General features: G+C 43.1%; 1 protein-coding gene across 4 annotated transcripts; it reads left to right on the top strand.

Moving 5' to 3' along the window:
* The first annotated feature begins 5,225 nt into the window (after positions 1-5,225).
* CDV3 (CDV3 homolog) lies at positions 5,226-22,313 on the top strand. Of its 4 annotated transcripts, none has more exons than XM_063407629.1 (5): positions 5,226-5,604; positions 7,959-8,038; positions 10,222-10,364; positions 11,577-11,739; positions 19,598-22,313. In XM_063407629.1, exons 1-5 carry the CDS (start codon positions 5,377-5,379, stop codon positions 19,620-19,622), a joined length of 639 nt encoding a protein of 212 aa, XP_063263699.1. In that variant the 5' UTR covers positions 5,226-5,376; the 3' UTR covers positions 19,623-22,313. The 4 variants fall into 4 exon arrangements, with proteins under 4 accessions (XP_063263699.1, XP_063263707.1, XP_063263716.1 ...); XM_063407637.1 differs by lacking the exon at positions 19,598-22,313 and adding an exon at positions 13,219-18,458; XM_063407646.1 differs by lacking the exon at positions 19,598-22,313 and adding an exon at positions 12,968-13,212.
* The last annotated feature ends 565 nt before the right edge of the window (positions 22,314-22,878 follow it).

The following is a 22,878-nucleotide window of genomic DNA, read 5'->3' as shown; positions in this document are numbered from 1 at the left end:
ATTGGAATAGAAATAGTTTATTTCCAAATCATTAGGATATTTCAGCATGGAAAAGTGTCTGGAAAACGAGGAAGCATCTAAGCATAAACAATGAATTTCCAGCAGCTTTTCTGTCTATTTCTAGCAAAGACAAAAAACCACAGAAAAGATTATTTTTGTAGATAGTCCGTCAGAAATCAAACGTAGCACATTTGGCCCTTCTGAATCAAAGTGCTTTCATATCGAGTGCTACAGCTCCTGTGAAGAAACCTCTTTGCACTTTTACACAGACTCCTGTGGGTACCTAGCCAGCTGTGCAGCCCCTCCAGGCTGCTTGGATGCAGTCTAAGCACTGACAGTCTTCACCGTGTGAGATGGGATATTGACAGTATGAGAGAGTAAAGGCTTTCACAATTATTTGTAAGCACTAAGGTTCATAAACTGATTTAGCTTTATATTTATGCTCCAGGCTAGCACTTGCTTTATTAAATACACATGATCATGTTTCCAACTGGTTTTCCTCTGAAAACACACTTTTTTATCTTCCACTGCAGTATCTTTCACACCTACATTCCTGTAAAGGAATTTGTGGCATTTGTTGTTATGAACACTTAGGATGCAGTCAGAGAGCACAGATAATACAATCTAACAGCCAGCTGCTGCACAAAAGGACATCTCTGCTCCCCATTATGTGCTATGTATTCCCATTGCACCATCTTGTGCTAGCACCAACATCTGTCTGATGTCTCAGGAGACAGCTCAAGATCCAAAACCAGCAGAAAATTAGCTGGAAAACTTCCCTGCCCCTTGGTTCCCTGAATCAGGCTACTGCAGGGACAGACATGCACCAGTGGCAGCACTGGGATGGGAGGGGAAGAGGAACTAGTCCAGACTGTAAGGCACAGCCACCCCCTCGGTGATAGCTAGTCACTAGGTCAGAATGAGCTGTGCTATCAGACCAAACATGTACTTTGTACTCCTCCTAGCCAGGCACAGCTTCTTTTGCACCACTGCCTGAACCCAGCAGGATACTGCTGCATCCCCTGGGGAAGGAAAGAGTGCCAGCTCTGTGTGAGCCCCTGCCTCATATAAGATTTCACACTGAGCAGCAACATAGCACACCAGCTAGGAACTGGTATTCTAGCCTATCATTCTACTGTTTATATTTTAGTATAAGAACTCTTATACTGATACTGTGGTTAAAAAGATTATTTTTAAGGTCACTTTCACTCTGGCATTGTCTAAAATGTAACAGTTTAACAAACCACCATGCACTGCTGGCACTAGTGCCTATGTTCAGATGGCAATCAGTGGTGGAGAAATGAGATGAAAGAACTTCTCCCTTCTGCTTGTAGAGGTCTGAAACTACAGCAAACTCTGAGCTTAGAGGAAGGTTAAGCTTCTAAAGAGAAGTGGGGCCATGATGTGACCAGGACTCCACCAGAACCCTCCTTCAAGCTGCTCTGCACCTAAGGGCACCTTCTCCAATTTCCTTAAGCAGGCACCTGCCCAGCAGTTACTGAATGCTTTTCTGCTTGTGTTCTCCAAATGTCATAGCAGTTCACAGTGCTGTCACCTTCACGTCACAGAATGGAGATAATTGGGTACAAAGGAAGATGAAACACTGGGAGACTAGAAATGGAAGTCCTAACCCTTGCATCACCCACAACTCACTCCAACTTTCTTTCCTTCAGTTTCTCCAAGTGAACAGTGGCTGCTGCATCACTTTCCCTACATGCAGTAGAGCATGAAGTAGTGCTTCATGCCTTGTTGCATAAAATGTATCAAGATGCACAGGGAGCAGCATCACGGCAGGACTTGCCAAAGCTACAGAATGGGGAAGAGGCAGGCAAGCACCACTGTACGGGGAGGAGAGAGACAAAGTCCTCAGAGGCCTGGGGGTAAATCCGTACCTGAGCAGAGGCACTTGGAGCGGTGTCTTGCCAAAGGCAGGTCACACAGGTCAGTGATGCACCGTGCAGCAGGGAGCCGTGTGCTGAGCTCATGCTCCCGGCACGGCAATGTGGCATTCTGGATATCTCCTTGCATTACAAACATCATTTCTGCCAGTCTGTGCCTGCGAGCCATTCTTCAGCCAAGTGTCCTCTGTGCAAGTATTGAGGGACATTGAATTCGAGAAAGGAAAACACAAAGAATGACCTTTTCTCTGCACCTAACTTTTTACACAATAACAATCTTAATGGTAAAAGCTGATGCAATGCATTCACAGAGAAATACAAACGCCGTGCATCAGCACATTTTCACAATTGTACATAAAAATAAAACTAGAGTGGGAGGTAAATCCAAACATAACTGCTTAACTAATGCTTCCTTTAAAGCACCGAGACGTCTTTAAATCTGCATTTAAGCCTTCCCAGGCCTAAAACACTGCAGCTATTTTCCATGATTTCTGCTGAGTCTGTTCCAGATTTAACAGCTGAAATGTTTCTTGGTGCGCTGCTCCTGACAGGTATTAGGTTTCTAATCCAGAGCTGGACATTCCAGCCTTACAGTACTGCATTTGCAAGAGACAAGTGACGCAGATGCTAAAAGCTGCGAAAAGGCATCGGGTTCACATTCTCCAGCCTGATAACGGGGCTATCCATAATAACACAATGAAAATATTTTACTAGTTGCTGAAATTCAATAAATGATCGTCTTAGAATCAGGCACAGCAGTGCGCTTAGTACATTATTAGGTTATCTACCACAAAAGCTGAGGGACAAAACCTGTCTGCTTAGCTGCATGGTATTACCAGTGCTGAGCCTGCAAGTCCCAGCACGGGGCGGTGCTGGAGGTATGTTGGATTCCTAGGAAATAAAGGAGCACAAACACAAGGGAATGCGGCACTTTGACAACAGGAATGTCAAACACCCACACCCAACCGTTCCCTGTCACACCTTCCACACGACCTTACATCAGCTGAAGGGGACAGTAGGAAGGGAGTAGCCAGGAGGCACAGAAAAATGAGACTTTGCTACCAAATTTGCTCCCTACTTCAGAAATTATTCCTATCACAAATGGAAAGTGTCACTGACCACGTGTTACCAAATGAATTGTTAAGCGTGCAGCTCTTAGCTCTCTACGGCCTGCTCTGTGCAGGCTAAAATCCTCTAAGTACACAGATAGTAAAAATATGAGGAGAACAGCAGGTGACACATAAAAAGAGGATTGTAACACATTTCCCAAAGGCAGAATGCTTGACTACAGTGACTGAGTTACTCACAGCTACGAAACACTTCATGAAAATGTCATGTATTTAACCACTTTCTGCAATGTCAAAGGCACCTTGCCTGTTTTTATGAACAACCTGAGAAATATGGATGGAAAACACTAAATAACAGCATTGTCATGGACATAAGTTGAGACTGTCAGCCTCCAAAGGGTGGAAAAACTTTTAATTTATATGCTAATACACACACACACGTAATTATTTCAAGAGAAAATATGACAAAGCACAAAATTATACAAAATAACTCAAGAATACAAACATGCTTACTTTCATATAACTGTAATACAAACCAGTACATATTTGATGGGTAATTCTCATTTGGGCTTACACTTTACCAGTAGGAACTTCTACCTCCTTTAGATGGCTGAGAAGTAATTGGAAACAGTGTTTCATGTAATTATTTATGACTCATGACAGGCTGAGGATGTTTTTCCAAATGTCCTGCCTCAAAGCTTTTGACATATTTTTAAGTTCACAGTGAACTTCTTAAATACCCATGTTTTTTTCCAGATAAAGGTCACTACAGTAACCCAAAGTGAGAGGTAACAATCTGCAGACACCAACTGTGAAGTTTGTTTTCCAGCATATATTCCCTAGGCTTCAATGCCAGTCAGAAAAGCAGCACAGAAGCTCGGGCCAACACATCCGGACATCCTAGACAGAGCAGTGCTTCAAGACTTACTCACTTAACCACACAGACCCAAGATGAAAGCTAAATGACTTCCTTGCAGCCCTTGCAATGAGTGTAAATTCACAGGCCTTGCTGAGTTGCGGGAGGCAGTGCCTCTGTCCCCACAGTCCACCCTGGGAATGAATGTCACCTTTCCTCAAGGGCTGGGGGAGCTGGGCTGGCCGAGCTGTGCCCTGAGCCTGTGGGACCAGCTGAGCACTGGGGCTTCTCTCAGCCTCCTTGGAAGGGATCCCAGCAGTGCTGAGCCCAAGGGGGCTGTCCCTGTTTCACTGTGAGGCGGCCCTGACAGGAAGGGCCTGCACCCGATGTGGGAAGCAGCCAAGGGCTTCCAGAGGAGCCATCGCTGGTCTCAATCACAGAGCAGCCAGGGTTGGAAGGGATCTCTAGCGATCTTGTCCAACCCCCCTGCAAAGGCAGGGTGACCCAGAGCAGGGTACACAGGAACGCGTCCAGGAGGGGTTTGCACGTCTCCAGAGAAGGAGACTCCACACCCTGCCCAAGCAGCCTCTTCCAGTGCTCTGCAATCCTCAGTATAAAGAAGTTCTTCCTCATGCTTCCTCACGTGAAATTTCACGTGATTTAGTTTACGGCCATTGCTCCTCCTCCTGTCACTGGGCATTATGGAAAGGAGCCTGGAATCATCCTCTTGGCACCTGCCTTGGAGACATTTATGTAAATTTATGAGACGCCCTCTGTGTCTTTAGATTGAACAGGCCCAGCTCCTGCAGTCTCTCGCATAAGAGAGATGCCCCAGTCCCCTCCTCATCTTTGTGGCCCTCCATTGCACTCTCTCCAGTAGCCCGTCTTTCTTGTCCTGATGAACCCAGAACTGGACACAGCATTCCAGCTGTGGCCTCACTAGGGCTGAGCAGAGGGGCAGGATCACCTCCCTCACCCCGCTCCCTCACTACACTCTCCCTCTGGACCATCGGGCCCCGCGGCAAGCACAGCGGGTGAGCAGGCTGCGGGCTCCCGCCCGCCTTGTCCCACCCACACGGTTCCCAGCCACGGCCCGGCCCGGCCCTGCCCTGCCCGGACGCGGAAGGGCGGGGCGGGAGGGGTCGGCACGAGCCCGGCTCCGAGCGCGCACGCGCCGTCCGGCCCGGCTCGGCCAATCCGCGGCCGCTTGACCGCCGCCCTCCCCGCGCCCGCCGCGCGCATTCTCACGCGCCGCAACGTCAGCGCCTCTCGCCCCTCTTCGGAGACACCCCCGGGCGGCCGGCGGCGCTCATTGGCCGCCGCGTGGCGGCGCGTGCGCGGTGGGGGCGCGGCCCCGCCCCGTCTCCCCTCAGCCCCTCCGCTCCCTGCGGCCGCGTCAGGCGTGGGGTGCGCGGGCCGCCGGGCGGGCCCGGCCAGCAGCCACCGCAGCAGCCGCAGCCGGGCGGCCGCGCTCGCCGAGCAGGCGAGGAGGGCCGCGCCGCTCACCTCTTGGCCCGGGCCGCCGCCGCGCTCCTTCCCCCGCCCGGCCGCCGCCATGGCGGAGACCGAGGAGCGGAGCCTGGACGACTTCTTCGCCAAGCGGGACAAGAAGAAGCGGAAGGAGAAGAGCAGCCGAAGTGCTGCCGCCTCCAGCGCTTCCAACGCCGGCTCCAACGCGGCGAGCGCGGCCGCGGGGACCCCGCGACCGACTGAGGGCGGCGGCTCCGGGGCCGCCGCCGCCTCCAGCGCCGCCGGCGGTTCCTCGGCCAAGGCGGCGAGCAAGGTGCGGGCGGGGAGGCGGCGGGTTCCTGCCGGCAGGGGGCGCCGCCGCCGCCCGGCCATGCGGCGCCCAGGGCCGTGCGGGGCTGGCGGCGCTCCCAGCCCCGCCCCGGGGCTCCGGGCGGGCGCTGCCGCTGTTTCTGGTGCTGGCGCGGTGCGGGGAGCCTTCGCCGGGAGTCCCGGCCCTGCGGGAGACGAGAAAGCTGCGCCCCTTCCCGCTCTCCAGCTCCCGCCCAGGTTTCTGGGTGTTGCGGCCGGAACCGGAGGTTTGCGTCAGGTGCCACCAGGGGCCGTGCAGCGTGGCATGTGGACCTTGGCGATAAGGTTCCCCCAGAGCCCGCCGCGCTCGGTGTCTCGTTGCCACGCAGGGTTTTGCTGCCAGTTTTTGTTTGGTTTTTTTTTGTAGCGTATTACAGTGAAACGATGAGACAGGAGAAGCTTAAATGTCCGTAGTTGAGTTAGTAGCTACCTGTTTCTTCCTCTGTCCTTGTTCTTCCTGTCCACAATATCAGCTCTGAAGTAAAGAAATTTAAACCAGAAATAGTTATAGGAGCTCTAATGCTGTACGTTTTTAAACTAATTTTAAGAGACACTCCGCGGTTTCCTGATGGTTTTTAAATTGTGGAGCTTGACACGTGCAGTACCCTTGATATATATTTGTCTGCTATAGACAGGACAGATAGGCCTTAAACAATTACTTGTGCCTTCTGCCTCTATTTCTGGTTTGCTTTTTTTGCCTCTTGGTCTTGTTTTCCTGTGGAGGCTTCAGCACGTAGTAATCTGAGGATATGTTCCCTGTCTTACTGCTGTAAATCGAATCTTTATCCCTATGACGTTATACACTCAGAATATAAAAAGATAGCTTGTGAAAGGGTTTTTGGAAGTTAAATACCTTGCTTCCTTCATACTTATATAGAGGATCAGTGATTTAAGGATATTATCTTGTTGTACTGGATGGATTACCAAAACCAGAAACTGTTATAAGAGCTCTAATGCTGTATATTTCAAAATGATTTTTAAGAAGTGCTCTCCTGTTTCTTATTGTTTAACCTGGGGAGCTTGACATGTGCAGTAGCTTTCTAAGTAGATCAAGGTCAGTGCTAATCTTTCAGCTGCTCTTCTGCTGTCTTGCTTGCAAAATATCTGGCTTTGACTGAAGTTAGTACTTGGATTAGAAACAAAAGTCATTAAATGTGAAAGGTATGCTAGCTTGGAAACTGTTTCCATGGAGATAGGGATATAAGAAATCTAAAAGATTTTAAAACTGTAGACTCCTGCTCCTCCAGAAGACTCATTCTTCAGCAGGCACTGCAGTTAACATGAGGTCACTTCCTACTTGTGCTGTTACTCCAAAGGAGGTCAAAGTTTCTTCTGTAGAAGATCCCAGCACAGGGCTCTAGAAGCAGCTTTATTCTCGGCTGTTCGATGGAAAGGGGCTGTACCTTTGGCAGACCTTGCTTGCAAGGTCTTCTTGTTTGGAGTAATATAATTGCATTTCACATAGAGTGTAAGAATTAGGTAAACTACAATTAGGCTGTGTGTGTCTGAAAGCTGGGACTGGGAACATGGGAGGACTGCTTATCTGTTCTGGTCCATTTTTGGTCTTCCTTAATAATCGCAGTATCTCCTGATGACACAGTAAGACAAAATCGTCTCCACTTAAGTGAGTCCATCTTTGCCCAAACAGACTGCCATTTTAAAATCCCCAAGTGGTTCTCTTCAAAGATACACATATTTTATGTACTGAGATTGCTGTGGTTTTGACGCTGACCTTTCTGCTGTTACGAGAACAGTGCTCAGGAAACAAGACTGTAAATGTGATTGTGTATGTGAAAAAGTCAAATGTACCGTTACTAATCTTTGTCATAAATCCACTGTAAGCTATTCCAAATGTTCTTTTTTGTTTGGCACGTGAACTAGATGTTGGAGAAGTAAATTTGAAGTTTGTGTGCATTCAAGCTGTTTTAAAAGTCTGCTGTTAGTGAAAGGGAGTGGTCTTGCCCTTCTATTGCCCTGGTCATGACTGCACAGCCCTGTTCCGTGTTGATGTTGTTCCTTGACTTCCTGATGTGTTTTTGCTGAGGTTTTCTTTCACTTGAATAACTTTTTGCTTGGGCATTTCTTTGCTGTTGTAGTGAGTTAAAGTCAGCTCTCAGATGCATCCCAAGTGACACACAGTAAGTTAAGGGGGGAGGGTGTGCAGTCCTTTCCCCTCTTGGCAGCAGGGAACACAGTTTGGTTTCTCATGGATCTGTACCTTCCCCCAGGTAGGGTGAAGGTTATTTTTGCATTATCTTAGTCATGTTCTTTTCTACTTTGGTTACAGAGAAAGTGACAACTTGTATTTTTCTCTTACAGGAAGAGGATGATTGGAAGGAGTTTGAGCAAAAGGAAGAAATTGATTATAGTGGTCTTAGAGTTCAGTCCATGCAAATAAGGTACTACTTTTTCTTCAGTATAATCCTTACCAATGTCTAAAAAGGATGGGTTTTTTTCTTCAGAGCTGCTTCCATGGAGTGCAGTTAGAGAGGTTTGATATGTTTCTGATAGTGCACAAGTTTTCTGCTGGGTAATTTAACTTTGACTGGTCTCTGCCAGTGTTCTTACTATTTTCTAAATCTCTTTTTGTAGTCTGGATTTGTCTGTTTTGCTTAGGACTTAGGATTTTTTATTACAAATGCTTAACAGTCACCTCCATAAAGATACTCAAATAGGAATTTCTCAGAGTAGTGCAGGATAGTAATTCCCACTGAATCATTTGACTGCTGTAAGGGTATCTGACTCAATCTACTCAGCATCTTCAGTTCAGGAGCAAATTCCTGAACCATTACATTTGTATTTCAAAAAACAAAGAAATACAGTTGGTAAAGGTAATGTCCCATGATGAGAACAGGATTGCATTTATGAATCCAATCCATGATTCTGTGTTTGTTTTCTTCATTAGACTTTTCCTGTTGTCTGGTGCAAAGTAGGTCTACTTATGTCTGTCCTGGTTAAGAGAAACGTTTCATCAGGTCAGAAAAAGGTTTTTTATGATGTTAGTTGTAGACTGAGAATGTCAGACAATCCTCATTGTCTGGGTATTGATGTTCATAAATAATCATCTTAAAATCAGCCTACCTGTAACCAGTGCAGTAGCTGCTTTCTACACTGAGCAGGTTCTGACATTTCTGGAATTACTTTTTTGGATCACAGCCTTCCTCCCTTTCGGTTAAGTAGTCCTTTGGGTCATCTGCATGAATTTGTTCCACAGGCTGTCCATGGCATTGAAGTGTCACAGTGGATAACCACATGTCTGACTGGACAGCCAGTGAGCTGCAGCTTCACTGCCTGCTGGTGCTGTTTGACTGAAAAGCCTCTAATTTGGTTTTCCAGACAAAGGCCAGCATTCCAAATACTTTTCATGCTGTGGTAGATTTTCAGGCATGTAGAAGTTTCTGCCACAGGATTTTGTAACCATTCAATTAGTAGATTCAGGGGAAGAGTGGGGAAGTAAATGGAAGAGAAACCCACTAGAGGTTATAAATGATCAGTCTTTGGAGGTCTCTTTGGTGAACCAAAGATACAGAGTGTCTGGAGGAGGTAAGATGCTCCCTGTGCTTCCTCTGTTGTAGTGAAGTCTGTAGACATTGCTTCTGACTGTCATTAAAACAAAGGGTATTTAAAATAAGGTGTTGAGGCCCTTGGGCCACCTGACCATGGTTGTTAGTATGTTTGGATGAACAGTGAAAGGCCATTTACAGGCATTTTTTCCTGTTCCTGAACATTACTTACACAAAAGGCTTACTCAGATCATGATTAGTAGGATTTGGTGTGTTATGAACTTGTGAATTCACATGTTGCTGCTGTTGAGATCAATATCTTGATTCTTTTCAACAGTCTCACCTTCCACATCTGTCCCATTTTAGCACACAGCTTTCTGTAGTAGCTTTGGCCAGCAAATTATTTTGGGTGTGTGACTACATCTGTGCAAAATAAAATAGTCTAAATAAAATACAGCCGAGCTTTTGCATTGGGTCTATCATTGAAAAAAATCTATTTTTCTGTCTTGTGCCTTTGTTTTTTTTCAGTTGCCTGCTTTAAAAAAAAGAGACCTGAGTTTGGTTGTAGATTGTGTACTACCCATACATATCGGGGTTTTTCTTAGGGGGTTGTGGTTGTAGGAAAAGTGAGCTCAGGACTTGCTTTCTTTCAACGCCACTCCACTATTTCTTCTCTTGACTAAAGCATTTTATGGAAGCTGGACTTGCAGACCTTTCCTGCTTCCATAGCCTGTCAGTCATCTTCTCGTTCCTTCCAAATGCATGACTGTGCTAGTAAGATAAAAGCCTTTCTGCTCAAAATAAGATGCCCATTTCTTTGATCGCTTTGTTCAAATAGAATTTTTTTTAAATTTCTTTAGGAGCTTTTTTTCCTTTTCAGTAGCTGAGTTACATAGCAGCATGCCAGAAATTGTTCAGAGAGAATTGCTAGTGCAGTGATTTCAGGACTCACATAGTCTGGCTGATTTTAGTATCTTCAGCATGGCAGCCATGGAATCTTGTCTTAAGAGAGTTGTGTAATCTCTGGCAAATCTTAAACCTCCGTTTGTCAGGTGCTACTGATCATTTCTCTCTTACAGTGAAAAAGAAGATGATGAAAGTGAAAAAAGAGAAGAACCCGGTGACAGCTGGGAAGAGACTGGTGGTGGTGGTGGTGTAGACAGATCATCTGGTCCCTGGAACAAGTCAGCTCCTGCACCAGCCCCCGTCATTGAACCGATCGGTAAATTGAACTCAGACTTGGTGTTTGTCCAGTCAGAAGTGCATCAGGTTGAATTGAGCTGCTCAGTGGGTAGAGCTCAAGGAACAGATCCTGTTCAGGCACCCTTTAATGAACTAATGGCTTGTTTGCCATGCCAGCAGCCATCAAGGAAATCTTTATGTCAAGGGATCTGAGGAACCGGTTTGAATTTAAAGTATCTGTCAGATAGCGGTTTTTTTTATTTCCAACTTCAAAAAGGGGGAAGCATTCCATCTTTGCAGGTGATCCCTCTGTTTTACATTCTGTAAAATACCAGATCTAAAAAATGCTGTTTTAACAGTGTCTGATCTGTTGTGGCTGTTAGTAGCACATTTTTCAAAACAGTTCTTAAGAGTATTGAGAACATGAGATGGCAAAATTGATTCTTTGCCTGATTTGTTTGGCTACTTCTGTGGAGCATGCGGCTCTCTGAGGCAGCAGTGCTCCAAGGATAACTCATAAATGGTGTTTATTCAGTCAGGAGGTTTAGAAATGATGGAAGGCAGTGACTTCTTTAAGTTACTTAATTTAGTGGAAGTAGGCAAAATGGCACTGGTACACTAGGAATGTAGGACATCGCCTGTAACTGTTTCAGTGAACCAAACCTGTCAACTAGGATAGGATTCAGTTCTTTTATTAACATCAGTGTTAACATCAGTGGAGATAAACTACTTAGTCATCCTCTATTTCAGAATATCCTTTCCCACTGAGAAATCAGTTGAAAAATAGCCTATGTTTTTTCTTGTTTGTAAAGGAGGTAAACCTAATCAGTGTTACTTCTTCTTGGATTTTTACTTTAAGTGCAAACTATTTGGACAGTCCCTTCTGCATCTGGAGAGGTGCATTAAATAGGATTTGGCATCTGTATAATTATGTGTTTAAATCTGTTTTAACTGTGTTTAAATTGTTGCTAATAAATTGCAAATCAGAAACATGAATTCCTTGTTAGTAGTTCAGATTCCTTAAATTTTGTGAGACAATAGGAGCCACAGTTCAATTTGACTGAGTGTAGGTTAAGTTAGGTGACACCTGATTTCCTGCCTTGTCTAAAATGCTTGCTTCCAAAACTTAGAAGGTGGAAAAACACACTTGTAAGATTCTTTTCATTTCTTCTTTGTGTGTTGGTTGTTTTGGGTTCATTTCATCTACAAACGCAGGCTTGTTCTCGTGTGTGACTCTTGTTCTTTTCCCCAGTTACAGAAACTCCAGAGCCGGTGCAGACTGGTGGTGTGTACCGGCCGCCCGGTGCCAGGGAAGGCGGGCGGCCACGGAGAGCACAGCAGGGACCACCAGAGATCTACAGTGACACGCAGTTCCCCTCGCTGCAGTCCACTGCCAAGCTCGTAGACAGTCGAAAGTAAGTGCGTTCCACTGAGTCCCCAAGAGACTTCTAACTGCCTTCTCTGAGTTCTTATTTTGTCCAAGTGCTTAAGCCTGGATCTTTCCGTAGTGGAAAGAAATAACTAAGGAGTGGTAAATGTATTTTCCAACTTGCTCCTGTGAAATAACTTTCATAGGATGTAGCCCAGTGAGACGGCCAAACAAGACTGCCAATTACGTTATATTTGATGGCTGAAGGATTTCACTGAATATTTCTGCTATTTCTGCTTCTCTCAGACCCTAGACTAGCCATGGTGAGGCTCTGTGTTACCTCCTTCAGCAGACAGATGTAGGAGCTCTTGAGCATGCAGCTGTCTTGTTAGAGAAGTGAAGGTGGTTTAACTGGAGGAGTGGGGTTTAATACAAATACAAATCACTACACTTGCTGTCTGAGCTGTGATTTACAGAGATGAGCTGCCCCAATTTTGCTGAAGTGTTTTGCATTATGTGGTGCTGAAGACTTCAGACTCACCCTATACTTGAATCCTGACCTTTCTATAACCTTATTCGCAGTAGAAGGGATGGCTAGGCCGATACTTAATTCACTTGGGGGATTTGGGGTGTTTTTTTGTTATTGTGGGGTTTTTTTTTCCATTCTGCTTGCTATGTTACTGTTTAATACAGCTTAGGAGAAGCTTTGCTTCCTCTGCGTATGTTTTTGGTGTAGCAAAGGAGACAAGCTGGTATTGATGCTTTGTGATTTGAATGGTCCAAATTGAGCCAAGGCTAAATTCTGAATGAGCATTCTAGAAAATTACTTCTGCTTTCTAGAACCTATTTTTCATAAATGAACTTAAATTTACTTTGAGAATGTTAGTGTAAACTGTGCTGGGTGATGAGCTTATTTTGGATATAAGGTTTTAAAAGATTTGCTTGAGAATGTTAAGGTGTCCGTTAAACTCTAGATCTTAGTGTTTGTTCTCTGTTTGTAATGTTCTTGTTGGGATGGGGTGGAAATGGAATAGAAATGCACAATTCACAACTTAGCGATAAGATATTTACTGATTACATTTATTTTCCCATAGGGATAAAGAAATGGAGAAGAGCTTTGAAGTAGTAAAATACAAAACTAGAGGTAGGGATGAGGTCTCAAAAAACCAGGCACTTAAACTTCAGCTAGACAACCAGTATGCTGTGCTTGGGGATCAGTAGAGCTGCACACACATTACAATTAAGGAATGCTTTTTGGTAACTCTTCTACTAAGGTAACTAAACTACAGCTAACAGCTATGATGAACATGCCACCTTATTTCTGCTGGATCTACTGCAGCAAGTGCAGACTACTTTGACATAAGTGATTGGTTCTCCCGCACTATGGAAGCATAATATGTTGCAACTTCTCCATTGGATATGGGGCAAATTAATGTCAATGATTGAACCAGAGTCATCAGTGTGCTTTAATTGCTCAGAAAGATACCTACAGCCAGTGGTCATTTCAAAATCTTTTTATGTTCAGATACTGAGCCTTCGTAAAGGTTGACTACCTCAGACTTGATGCACTCATTGTGGACACCATGTGGATCACAACTTCTGGAAGAGAAGGTTACAGCTGTTTTAGTGGCCATCTGAAACTTGAAACCAGCTCTACTGGATTCCTGTCAGAAATCCTGCAGAAGTCAGCCATTTGGTTCCAATTTGCTATAACAAAGATTTAAGTGACCTTAATGACAAACGTGTTCGTTCCCCTTCTGAGGAATCCTGTCATGTGTAGCCATAGCCTGCTAGAGACTTCTGGAGCGTCCCATACCACTCATACTATCCAAGTACAACAGAGCTGTAGTTTGTTTACCTTTCTAGAGTGCTGTACGGAAGTAACTGCAAAACAAATTAAAACTAATTCAGTATCAGATTTGAGGAATGATGGGTTTGAATGGTTTGTTTGTGTTAGCCATTTTCAAAGTTGTCTAAGTATATTTTTTTCTGTTACCCACAAAAGAAATGCCTGCCTTGTTTCTGATATCGATTTGCAGTATATTTAAACAATGGTAAGATGTTGTAGTGAAATAGGGTTTCTTTTGGTTTTTGTCATGAAGTTTGTCTTTCTCACCCTAAAGCACTAAGACTTCGAGTTTTGATTTGACACAGAGGTATCCAGACTTCCAACTACAGTCTTCAGCGTTTGTCCTTTAAAATGAGACATGTGGCAGTAGCGATACTAGATAAAAACCATCTTCTATCAAAACCAATTACTTGTTGAGGAGTGATGCGTACTTGATAAACAGAATAACTTAATGTGCAGAGAGAAAACTAAAGCTGGTAACTATTTGCTTGGCTACTTCTGTGAAGCATGCAGCTCTCTGAGGCAGCAGTTCTCCAAGTACAGCTCATAAATGGTGTTTATTCACAGTCAGGAAGTTTAGCAATAATGGAAGGCAGTGACTTCTTAAAGTTAATTTAGTGGAAGTAGGCAAAATGGCACTGGTACACTAGGAATGTAGGACATTGCCTGTAACTGTTTCAGTGAACCAAACCTGTCAAGTACCAGAAGTGTTCTGCTGTAACTGTTTTTCTCTTCTCTGAAATTTTACACCAGAAGCAAAATGAATTACAATAGTGGTGTGCTCCAGTGTTGAGGTTTCTCAGAGTAAATGCCAAAAAATAGACCCAACATCCATGAGTTGCCAATGGCAAGAAAAACAAGGGAACAAAACAAAGCTTGCTTATGTGTGTGGGAGTACTGTGTATGTGCAGAAGATAAGGATAGTTCAGGAATCACCCAGCTGGGTTCCCTTTGACTAACTGCTGACTTGCTTTAAATTTACTTCTCTGAGGCCAGTGCAGATTTTGCTGGTGACTTCAGTGGGGCTGGGGTTTCACCTGGTTCTTTAGTGCACAGACTAAAACTGGCCTTGTCCTTGCAGAGTTAACTGTCTATAAAAATTCTGCTAGAAGCTGCTATTAAAGAGAGGGCTCAAGAGACTATTACTAAAGTTGGAGACTTCATTTGGAAACAAAACCCCGCTGAAAGACTGATACCAATACCTTGGACTCTGAGCCATGTATCTTCCTTGAAAATCCATTGGTGCCAGCAAAAGTGTTGTTGTCACAATTTCTGTGGAATTCATGGTAAATGGACATGTCACTTGATGGGGTAGAGATGTGAAGTCTTAAAATGCTTGTCCTGATGCTCTAAAGAAATTGCGATCACTAATGCACATGAATAGAGTTTTAGTCTCCTGTGTGAAGGGTAGATGAGACTGTCTGTTGTACCACCTTTATTTGAGGTTTTTGGGCATGAATTCTGGCAGTTCAAGAAAACCCTGTAAAAGTTTCAAATCAAATAAAATGGAAATATACATGGATTCTGGAGTCTAGTGAGTCTTTACGTTTTAGTTTGAGCTCATGACCGTACAATAGCAGAGGAAACAAAGCATTTGCATCTCTTCAGGGATAGGCCATGAAGCAGGGAGTTGTCTTGATGGTCAGGTGGGCTCTATTTCAGAGCTTATAGCAGTGCATATCAACAAAACTTTTATTTATACATAGAAGTTCATACATAGTTTAGTTTGCTATTTGGCACAGTGTCTTCTTGCTCCCACCATAGAGGACTGGTTTGAGATTGTGAGTTAAGTATGAATGAAGCTTTAATTTGCTTTCCACTTACAAGTACCTCTGCTAAATTAAAGAATGGGGAAGAAAAACCCAACGTCTGGGTGGCTGCTATCACTGGAGCCCATCAGGTACTGATAATTAAAGGTGTTCTTTTGGGGGCTTCTCTCAAACATATCATTCCAGTTTCTTTCTGGAGGCATAAGGAAAAAAAATGGGAAGTGCAGCAGATTTCTGTAGTACAGAATGTTAAACTGTTTTAAAAGAAGTGTTTCTCATGTTAAATATAGCTGCCAGCAACTATCAAAATGCCAGTTGTATGTTCCTTGTACCAAGTAATTGCTCTGCATGCCTGAAATTTTGGAAGTCAGTCCTCTGTGGAAGCTGAGTATGCTTTGGAGAGTCTGAAGTCCAACTTTATCTGGTTTGTTGTTGCTTTCATTTGAGGCATGCTAAGAATGTCCTTTTCATTCCTTCAAAAGGCTCGTTGAAGGCTTATTCCATACACGAAGGGTTGTCAGCTGCAGAGATGAGGTTCTTTATGCCAGTCCATGTAATGCAGCCGTGTGCTGTTTCAAGGGGCTCCCTGGCCTGTCACATGCCTTTATGGTGGGCTGCTCATTAATTCCCTGTTTAAAGGTTCTGTTTGACTTTCTCTGGCTTACAATAAAACATAGCCATAAAGTTACCAACTTGCTGGTACAACGTGGAAATGTCCAGTGGTTACTGGGAAAAGAACAGTTTAGATTTGTTTCTCAGTGATACAGTCTATTTAAAGGTGGTAAAATGCTAAAAGCCAGGTAATTTTAATAAAGTTTGGCTTCTCAAATGCCTACTGTAGGTATCTAGAATCAGTCTTTACTTGAGCTGATGATAAATGTGGGAGAGGATTAGTTTTGCCCCTGCCCATCTCTCCCAGTTTAGCTGTCGTGTGTTTAATCTTATTCACAAATGAAGAGGAATGGACAATTAAAAGTGACTGTCTCCTGCTACTTCAGTTTTGTATTTGTAGCTAGCTTTACCGGTCATGTCCACGGTAACTTAGGTGAATTTTTAATGGTACCAGTTGTGCTAGAGGCCTGACACCACAGGGAATAGGGCTTTTGGTATTTGACTGCATCTGTCAGCTCTTGGAAACTTTGACCACACCATGGCTGAGACCCCTGTGTTGTTCAGGTCAAGTAAACACAATGTAAATTTGATTGGGCTGCGCATCTAGAGTTTGCTTATCTGAGCTTTTGCAATAGTTGTAGCTTTTTGCCTTTCTAATTTCTGCCTGGTTGAGCAGTTTTAAACTTGCCTGTGGTTTTCTATCAATTACTGTAACTAAAATGGAGCAAGGATTAATAGGGCTTCATATGCTTAAATAAGGTTGCTTATTTACAAGGTAGTAATATTCTTTCCAGTACTGACATGGTAAGAAATTTATACCTCATTGGCCCAAGAAGCTAAATTATACCAAAACCACCTTGAGCACTATAAAATCTTTATGAACAGCCACGTTCCAGGTTTTCTTGCTGGACTGTAACTTGGTTCCCAGATTCTCTCTCCCTGTTTTCAGCTTTTAATGTTACTGCTAGTTTTTAATGATAAATAGGGGGTTTTATGTGGCAGTATAAGAGAATAATATGTGTACCTAAACTTCAGATATCTGAATGTACAGAGGGGAGGAAATCTGACATACATTTGCAGATAAACTCCAGAAAAAGTTAAAAAGACAGCTTATCTGTAATGAGGTTAATACAAGAGCCTGTGAGCTCTAGCAAATGAAGGAAGAAATGACAGCAGAAAACACAACTGAGGAGTCTTGAGTCATAACAGTTGTGTATCTACATTTTGGCTTCTCAAGTATCTCCTGTAGTTCTGCCATGTTCTATTTGAAGTGAAATAGAGCAGGAAGGAAGATTAGCAAATAAATAAATTAGGGAGAGTAGAAGTGATGCAAATAAAACAGTTGCTATAAGAAGAGAGGGATTGGGAGGGCTATTTTCTAAATGATAGCTTTAAGTGCATAGCCTGAGGCAGGGAGTGGAGTAGTATCATGTTGGATAGTACAAATGCTGTGTGGGTTAGGCACTGCTTGCACTAACAGATCCATCTGACTTTAAATCAGCAAAACTGTTTAAAGTTCAGTGCTTGGGGAAGGCAGCCCATTTCATTTCTTCCTTTCAATAAACTGGGAGAACATGTTCAGAGAGAAGGTGGAATTTTGCATTGGTATGAAGCTGAACTGTTGCCTAGAGAGAACCGAGGACAAATTTCAAGATGGCTCAACAATCCTCTTACGAAATAAATTGTGTATTTAAGAAAACTATTTTTCACTTCTGCACAATTAAAGGCTGAGACATTGTTTGAAATAGCTATGAAGACTTTTTTAATGAGGTATTTTCTAAATGGTACATACATCATGGGTTTATTTTCAGTTGCTTAAGAGTATGTGTTGATGCAGCAAGGTTAATGGAGTTCAGTGACCACTTCAGCGAACTTCTGCTTAGCCAGAATACAAATACTAAAAACATCACAATATTAATGAGTCACCAGGAAAAGTGGTGTGTCTGGAATATTGGACTGGAAAATGTCATCTAAAACAACTGTGTGCACTGAAAAGAAGCCAAGCCTGTTTTGTAGCAAGAGCATGGGAAGCATGGGACCAAGAGAGTGGGATTTGGCCTTGGTTTTCCACTGAGCTGCTATGTTTAAGGAATTCCGTTTCACTTAGCCCAGTTTCCCCAGCTGTACCAAAATAACCAACAACCTACCTCACAGGGGTGTTGTGAGGCCAAAGCTGTTCTTTGTCAAGGGCTGGGGCTGATGGAGTGTTCTACAGAGGACTAAAATCTTTATTAAAATATCTTTATATTAGCTTTTATTATAATATTTTAATACTACTTTGGCAAAGGCTTATTTCTATGGAATGTAATATACGTCCTATTTAAGTATTATGTAATTGGACTTATTTTAGTATGTATGGGTAAGGAAAAAGTTCAGGCTGGGCACTCAACTGGTATTTCCTCTCTTCAATTATCTGTGCAACCCAAATGGCATATTAACATGAGGCTCTTTGTTTTTATGTGGAACATAATAAAATCAACATTGCTATATTTTGTAAACCCCATGACTGAAATAAAATGCTGCTCACAGTTGATAGCCATTTCTTACAATGTGGCTGTTTTAAAATTTGTTCAAATCATATGAACCAGCACTGTTCACTTCTGATGTTAAGTGGTATTTTGTCATAGGAATGTGTTTTTCATCTCCTCTCCACGTGTACTTTTCCCTGCTCTTTATTCTTTCCCTTACTTAAGTTAAAGTGGCATGCAGATACAAGAGAAATTGGGAGAGAGAATAATATTCAAAACTTGTAAAATCTGGTGTTAAGGCAAACTGTAGGAAGGGAATGAACAAAAGGGAAATAGCTGGCCATGGTGGGAGTTTTATGAAATAAACAAAGGGAAGAAATTATCAAAAACTAGGGATGAGTGGAGTAAGCAGGATGGGTAAGAGGAAGGAATACAGATACAGCATAAGATACAGATAAGGCTATTACCTTACTTATTATTATCTCCTGATTTATCAGTTAACTGCAGCTAAAGTAACATGAAATTGTGATTTATGAATATGTCTTTGTCTGTTTTTGGTGGTGATTTCAAAGTTCATTGCTCAGCTTTTACAATGGGGCTTCAAATAGAATCAGAGAAGACGATGGTGGCCTGCATGCAGACAAATGAGAGCTCTGGTGGGTGCTGGACAGAGATGAGGCCCAGCAGTTACTTTCTCTTATTGATATTTTTATCATTGTAGCACCTCTAAGACGGTTAACGTGCATCAGCAGAGACAGTTCTCTGTCGGAAATGATTACTGTTAAACATCAATGAGCTGGCATTTGCTTCAGAGAAAATGTTTAACTAGCTGAATAATAAGTACTGAAGAATAACATGAGCTTTTTGGAATACTTACGATGATGATGGTAATGAGTGATATTAAGGTCCATATATTGGTAGGTGGCTTAAAATTACTTTCAAATGTTTATCGTATATAGTGGGAAGGAGAATTGCTTTTAAGATGCATATCTATCCCTTTCTTAACAAATAAACTACTTTAGTTTTGCTGTCTTTCCAGCTCCAGGGAGCAGCTTCTACCGTTCTCTTACCACTTTCCTGCCTGTATTTTTCTAATATGTCACTTTTTTAAGGTGCTGAAAAAACAGCAAATATTCATATAGATTATCACCTCTAAGAGAAATAGATGCTGTAATATTTTTCCGTATTGTTTTGTCTTTAATACAGCCTAACATCTTATTCGCTTTCTTGACTGCAACTACACAGTGAGCAGATGTCTTCATCAAGCTGCCCATGGTGATGCCTAAATCGTCCCCTTGAAAGATCACAACTAATTCAGACTCATGTCACAACTTCTACCAGAGCATGTATGAGTGCTTTAAAACCTTTCCAGTATTTGCCTTGGTTTTTCCTGTTGACAACTCACCTGCCCCTGATTTGCCAAGTTTACAGAGTCATTAAGAGTATCCTGGCAATCACCATCAACCCAATAACATCCATGGGATTGGCATTTGCCATTTGATGTACTGAAGTCTTCAGTTTCATGTATATAATCCACTCTTCTGCTCAGTGAGTAGCATGGCAAACTCTTACTAATTTTTGCTCAATCTGGTGTTTTCTGTTCCTTTTCATGTCTCCTATCTTCTGTACTGAATTTCCATTCTAGCTCAATTACAGTAATGAAGTCATCACATTACATCTGTCTGCTTTATTTCAAGTAACTTGCCTACAGAAAACTGTTAGTTAAAATACTGTCATAAGCTTCCTTTTTTAATTAAAACAAACCACTTATTCTGTGTATCTTTCAGAGTATGTACAACCATACCAAAGTGATTCAAACCATAAAAACTGGCTGATACAATAGAACAAATTTGTTCAGAAGGAAAAATATGTGTATGGTCTCCCAGAGCTCAACTTCACTGGTTTCAATAGAGTTATTTCTGTCACACAAGGTCAGTTCCATTAACATTTGATTAGGGCTCATGTCACTTGAAGTCTAGGTGTGACAGCCAGAGTCAAGTGCCAGTGGACAAGCCCCATTGAAACTTGTTTCAAATTTCTGGGTTGTTCTCTTTGTACCAGAGATGAAGCAGATGCATCACTGTTACTTGGTCTCTGACCAGCAACCACATGAGCTCAGCCATGCTTAATCTAATATACCTGGAGTAGTGTTTAACTGGATATTGAAACTGCATTTAATATATCACAAGTATTTGTGATGAAGCAACACTGGAGAGCAGGCTTAGTCTTTGTGGTTTGTTTCATCTCTTCATTCTCATCATCTTGTGCTTTAAGGAGCATGGAGCTGTAAATGATGTTGTCTTTGGGCGCAGACTGCATTTCCCAGTCATGTAATGTTTACAGATACAAAGGATGTGTCCTAAGGGCAGACTCAAGCCTGGTAGGATGCCCAGGCTGGCCCTTGAGAGCTGCATTACCTCAGTTATCAGAGTACCACATCCTAGAGAGCAGCTGCCTTCCAGTACTAATGATACCAGGTTGAGAACAGTGTACCTTGGATTTTGCATCCAAATACCTGTATCTGTTAGATGTTCTGTTACAGCAGTATTCTGTCAAAAAACAGTCGTGGCTGCTGGCAGTTGATTAAATAGGCCCAGGGGAATTGGGATTTTTTTACCTTTTGAGGACCTGGGGGGGAAACGGAGCCAATGAATCTGACAGTTGTTAGAATGTAATACTTCATAGCCTCTCCCCTGCCTCTGGAAGCCTCACCAAAGCCCTGTCTTGCCACTGTAGCTCGGTACTGTTACTTACTGACTGCCCAGTAACCTTCAGGGCTGACAAGTTCTTTGACCGTGCACTGTGTCTCTACTCTGGGAATTGGGTAAAAGGCGAAGTGGCTCTGGAAACTGGCATGACAGTGTTTTCTAGGTAATGGGCGCTGCTCATTGTTTGTCCTGGAACTCAAAACTCAGCAGAAATCTCTTGATTTGACCTCTCTTTGTGCTGGAGTATTCCCTCCTTCTGTTCATCTACATTACTGCCATGCCAAGGATTTCTTAGTCAGTGCCTGAATTATTCACCACTTATTTAGAAAGCAGCAGGCAAGGTCTCCTGAGTCTTGATCATGCTGCATTGTTTTTGTCAGGGCTGTAGTATCACAAACGTTGTAAAACTGCCTAGCAAGTACATGCAGTCTGCTTGAGGAACTGAAACCTAGAGCCTCAGAGGCTGGGAGCCAAATTCCCACTGAATCCAGCTAAAGGGAGGCAGGAGCACTGCTCACAGTCCAACACAGCTCAGCTGTGGAAAGGAGTACGGTTGCATGACTGATAACGTTCTAGCTTAAACAAAACTGTCTTACCTGGACAGCAGGATCTAGCCTAAAGCATTTTAATTTTTTTAAATGAAAAGATTACCGAGGGAAGAATTGTAAGACGATCTCTCTGTAAGTCAAAAGGAAAAAAAACAGAACCTGAATTTGTTTTCAACAATGTACCAGAATGCCTCAGCACCAGACTTGATGTGTAGAAATTGAAGATAATTGTGTGTTTAGTGTTGTGCAAAAGAAAGAATGATATTGCCTGGCTGGGAAAATGGTTTGGCTGGGAGCCTATGGAGCACAGCAGTAACTGTTTCAGCAAGATAGAGTTCAATATGATCTGTTTCTGAGAATCCCTGTGTGGCCCCCACAGTTAACACAGGAACCTAATGGTGCCTGTATATTTATATAATTATGTTAACAGTTATAACTTAAGTTCAAAGCTTGAACTATATAAATTTTTGTCAGTAGATTTTTTTTTACCCTTGTTTATCTATCATGGCTTCTGCATATGACAACTTCTAACTGTGCAGTGCACACACCTGTTGTCTTTTTGTCCCATGGTAGAGTAATGGTATTCAAACTCTGTAAAGCACTTTTGTGATGTTTCCTGTGAAGAAAGCTGAAGAAAATAAATTTATCTTAACAGCACCAACTGAATTTCCATCTCCCAAGTTTGTCGTGCTTGTGTTGTGTTCCCCTGTGTGTGGCATACGGACAGTGATTCACCGGCTGTTGGAGGCCCAGCACAGAAGAGGACTGGCTCTGGCTGAACAGCTGCTTTCAGCTTCTGTTTCCCCAGCACTCCCTCACTGTCCTGCCTCACCCCTGGCTTTAAACCAGTGTCCACGAGGGCAGAGAACACTGAGAACATGAAGCACTCAGATCCCAGGTCACTGGTTTCACTGCAGGTTGGTACATGCCTGCTTTTAGCTGCTGCCCCCTCTGCCCTGCCCTAGGATTCACAGCAGCAGCAGTGGGTTTTTATCTCTAAAGTGAGAATACCAGTTTCCCAAATAACACTTGTTACTTCTGAAATTCCAGAACTAAGTGCATTTACTCTTTGTCAGACTAATTTTGAAGGGTGTCACACTACCCTTCCACAGCAGCTTCTGGGGACTGGGAAGAAAAAGTCACAGGAACCGTAGGTCTTGCCTGGTAATACTCACACCTACTTCAAAATGCCTGCAATGCAAAGCAGCACTTTAGAGGTAGAACAGTGAAA

This window comes from Prinia subflava, chromosome 1 (genome assembly GCF_021018805.1).
Source record: "Prinia subflava isolate CZ2003 ecotype Zambia chromosome 1, Cam_Psub_1.2, whole genome shotgun sequence".
Classification (NCBI taxonomy): domain Eukaryota; kingdom Metazoa; phylum Chordata; class Aves; order Passeriformes; family Cisticolidae; genus Prinia; species Prinia subflava.
Note: the sequence above shows the minus strand (reverse complement) of the source record. Positions and strands in the feature narration are given on the sequence as shown.

What these genes read in the sequence shown, in the direction of transcription:
- CDV3 (XM_063407620.1), top strand. Translation starts at nt 5,377, where the DNA reads ATGGCGGAGACCGAGGAGCGGAGCCTGGACGACTTCTTCGCCAAGCGG. An exon ending in CGGCCAAGGCGGCGAGCAAG is followed by an intron (nt 5,605 to 7,958) that starts GTGCGGGCGGGG and finishes TTTCTCTTACAG; the next exon opens with GAAGAGGATGATTGGAAGGA. An exon ending in GTTCAGTCCATGCAAATAAG is followed by an intron (nt 8,039 to 10,221) that starts GTACTACTTTTT and finishes TCTCTCTTACAG; the next exon opens with TGAAAAAGAAGATGATGAAA.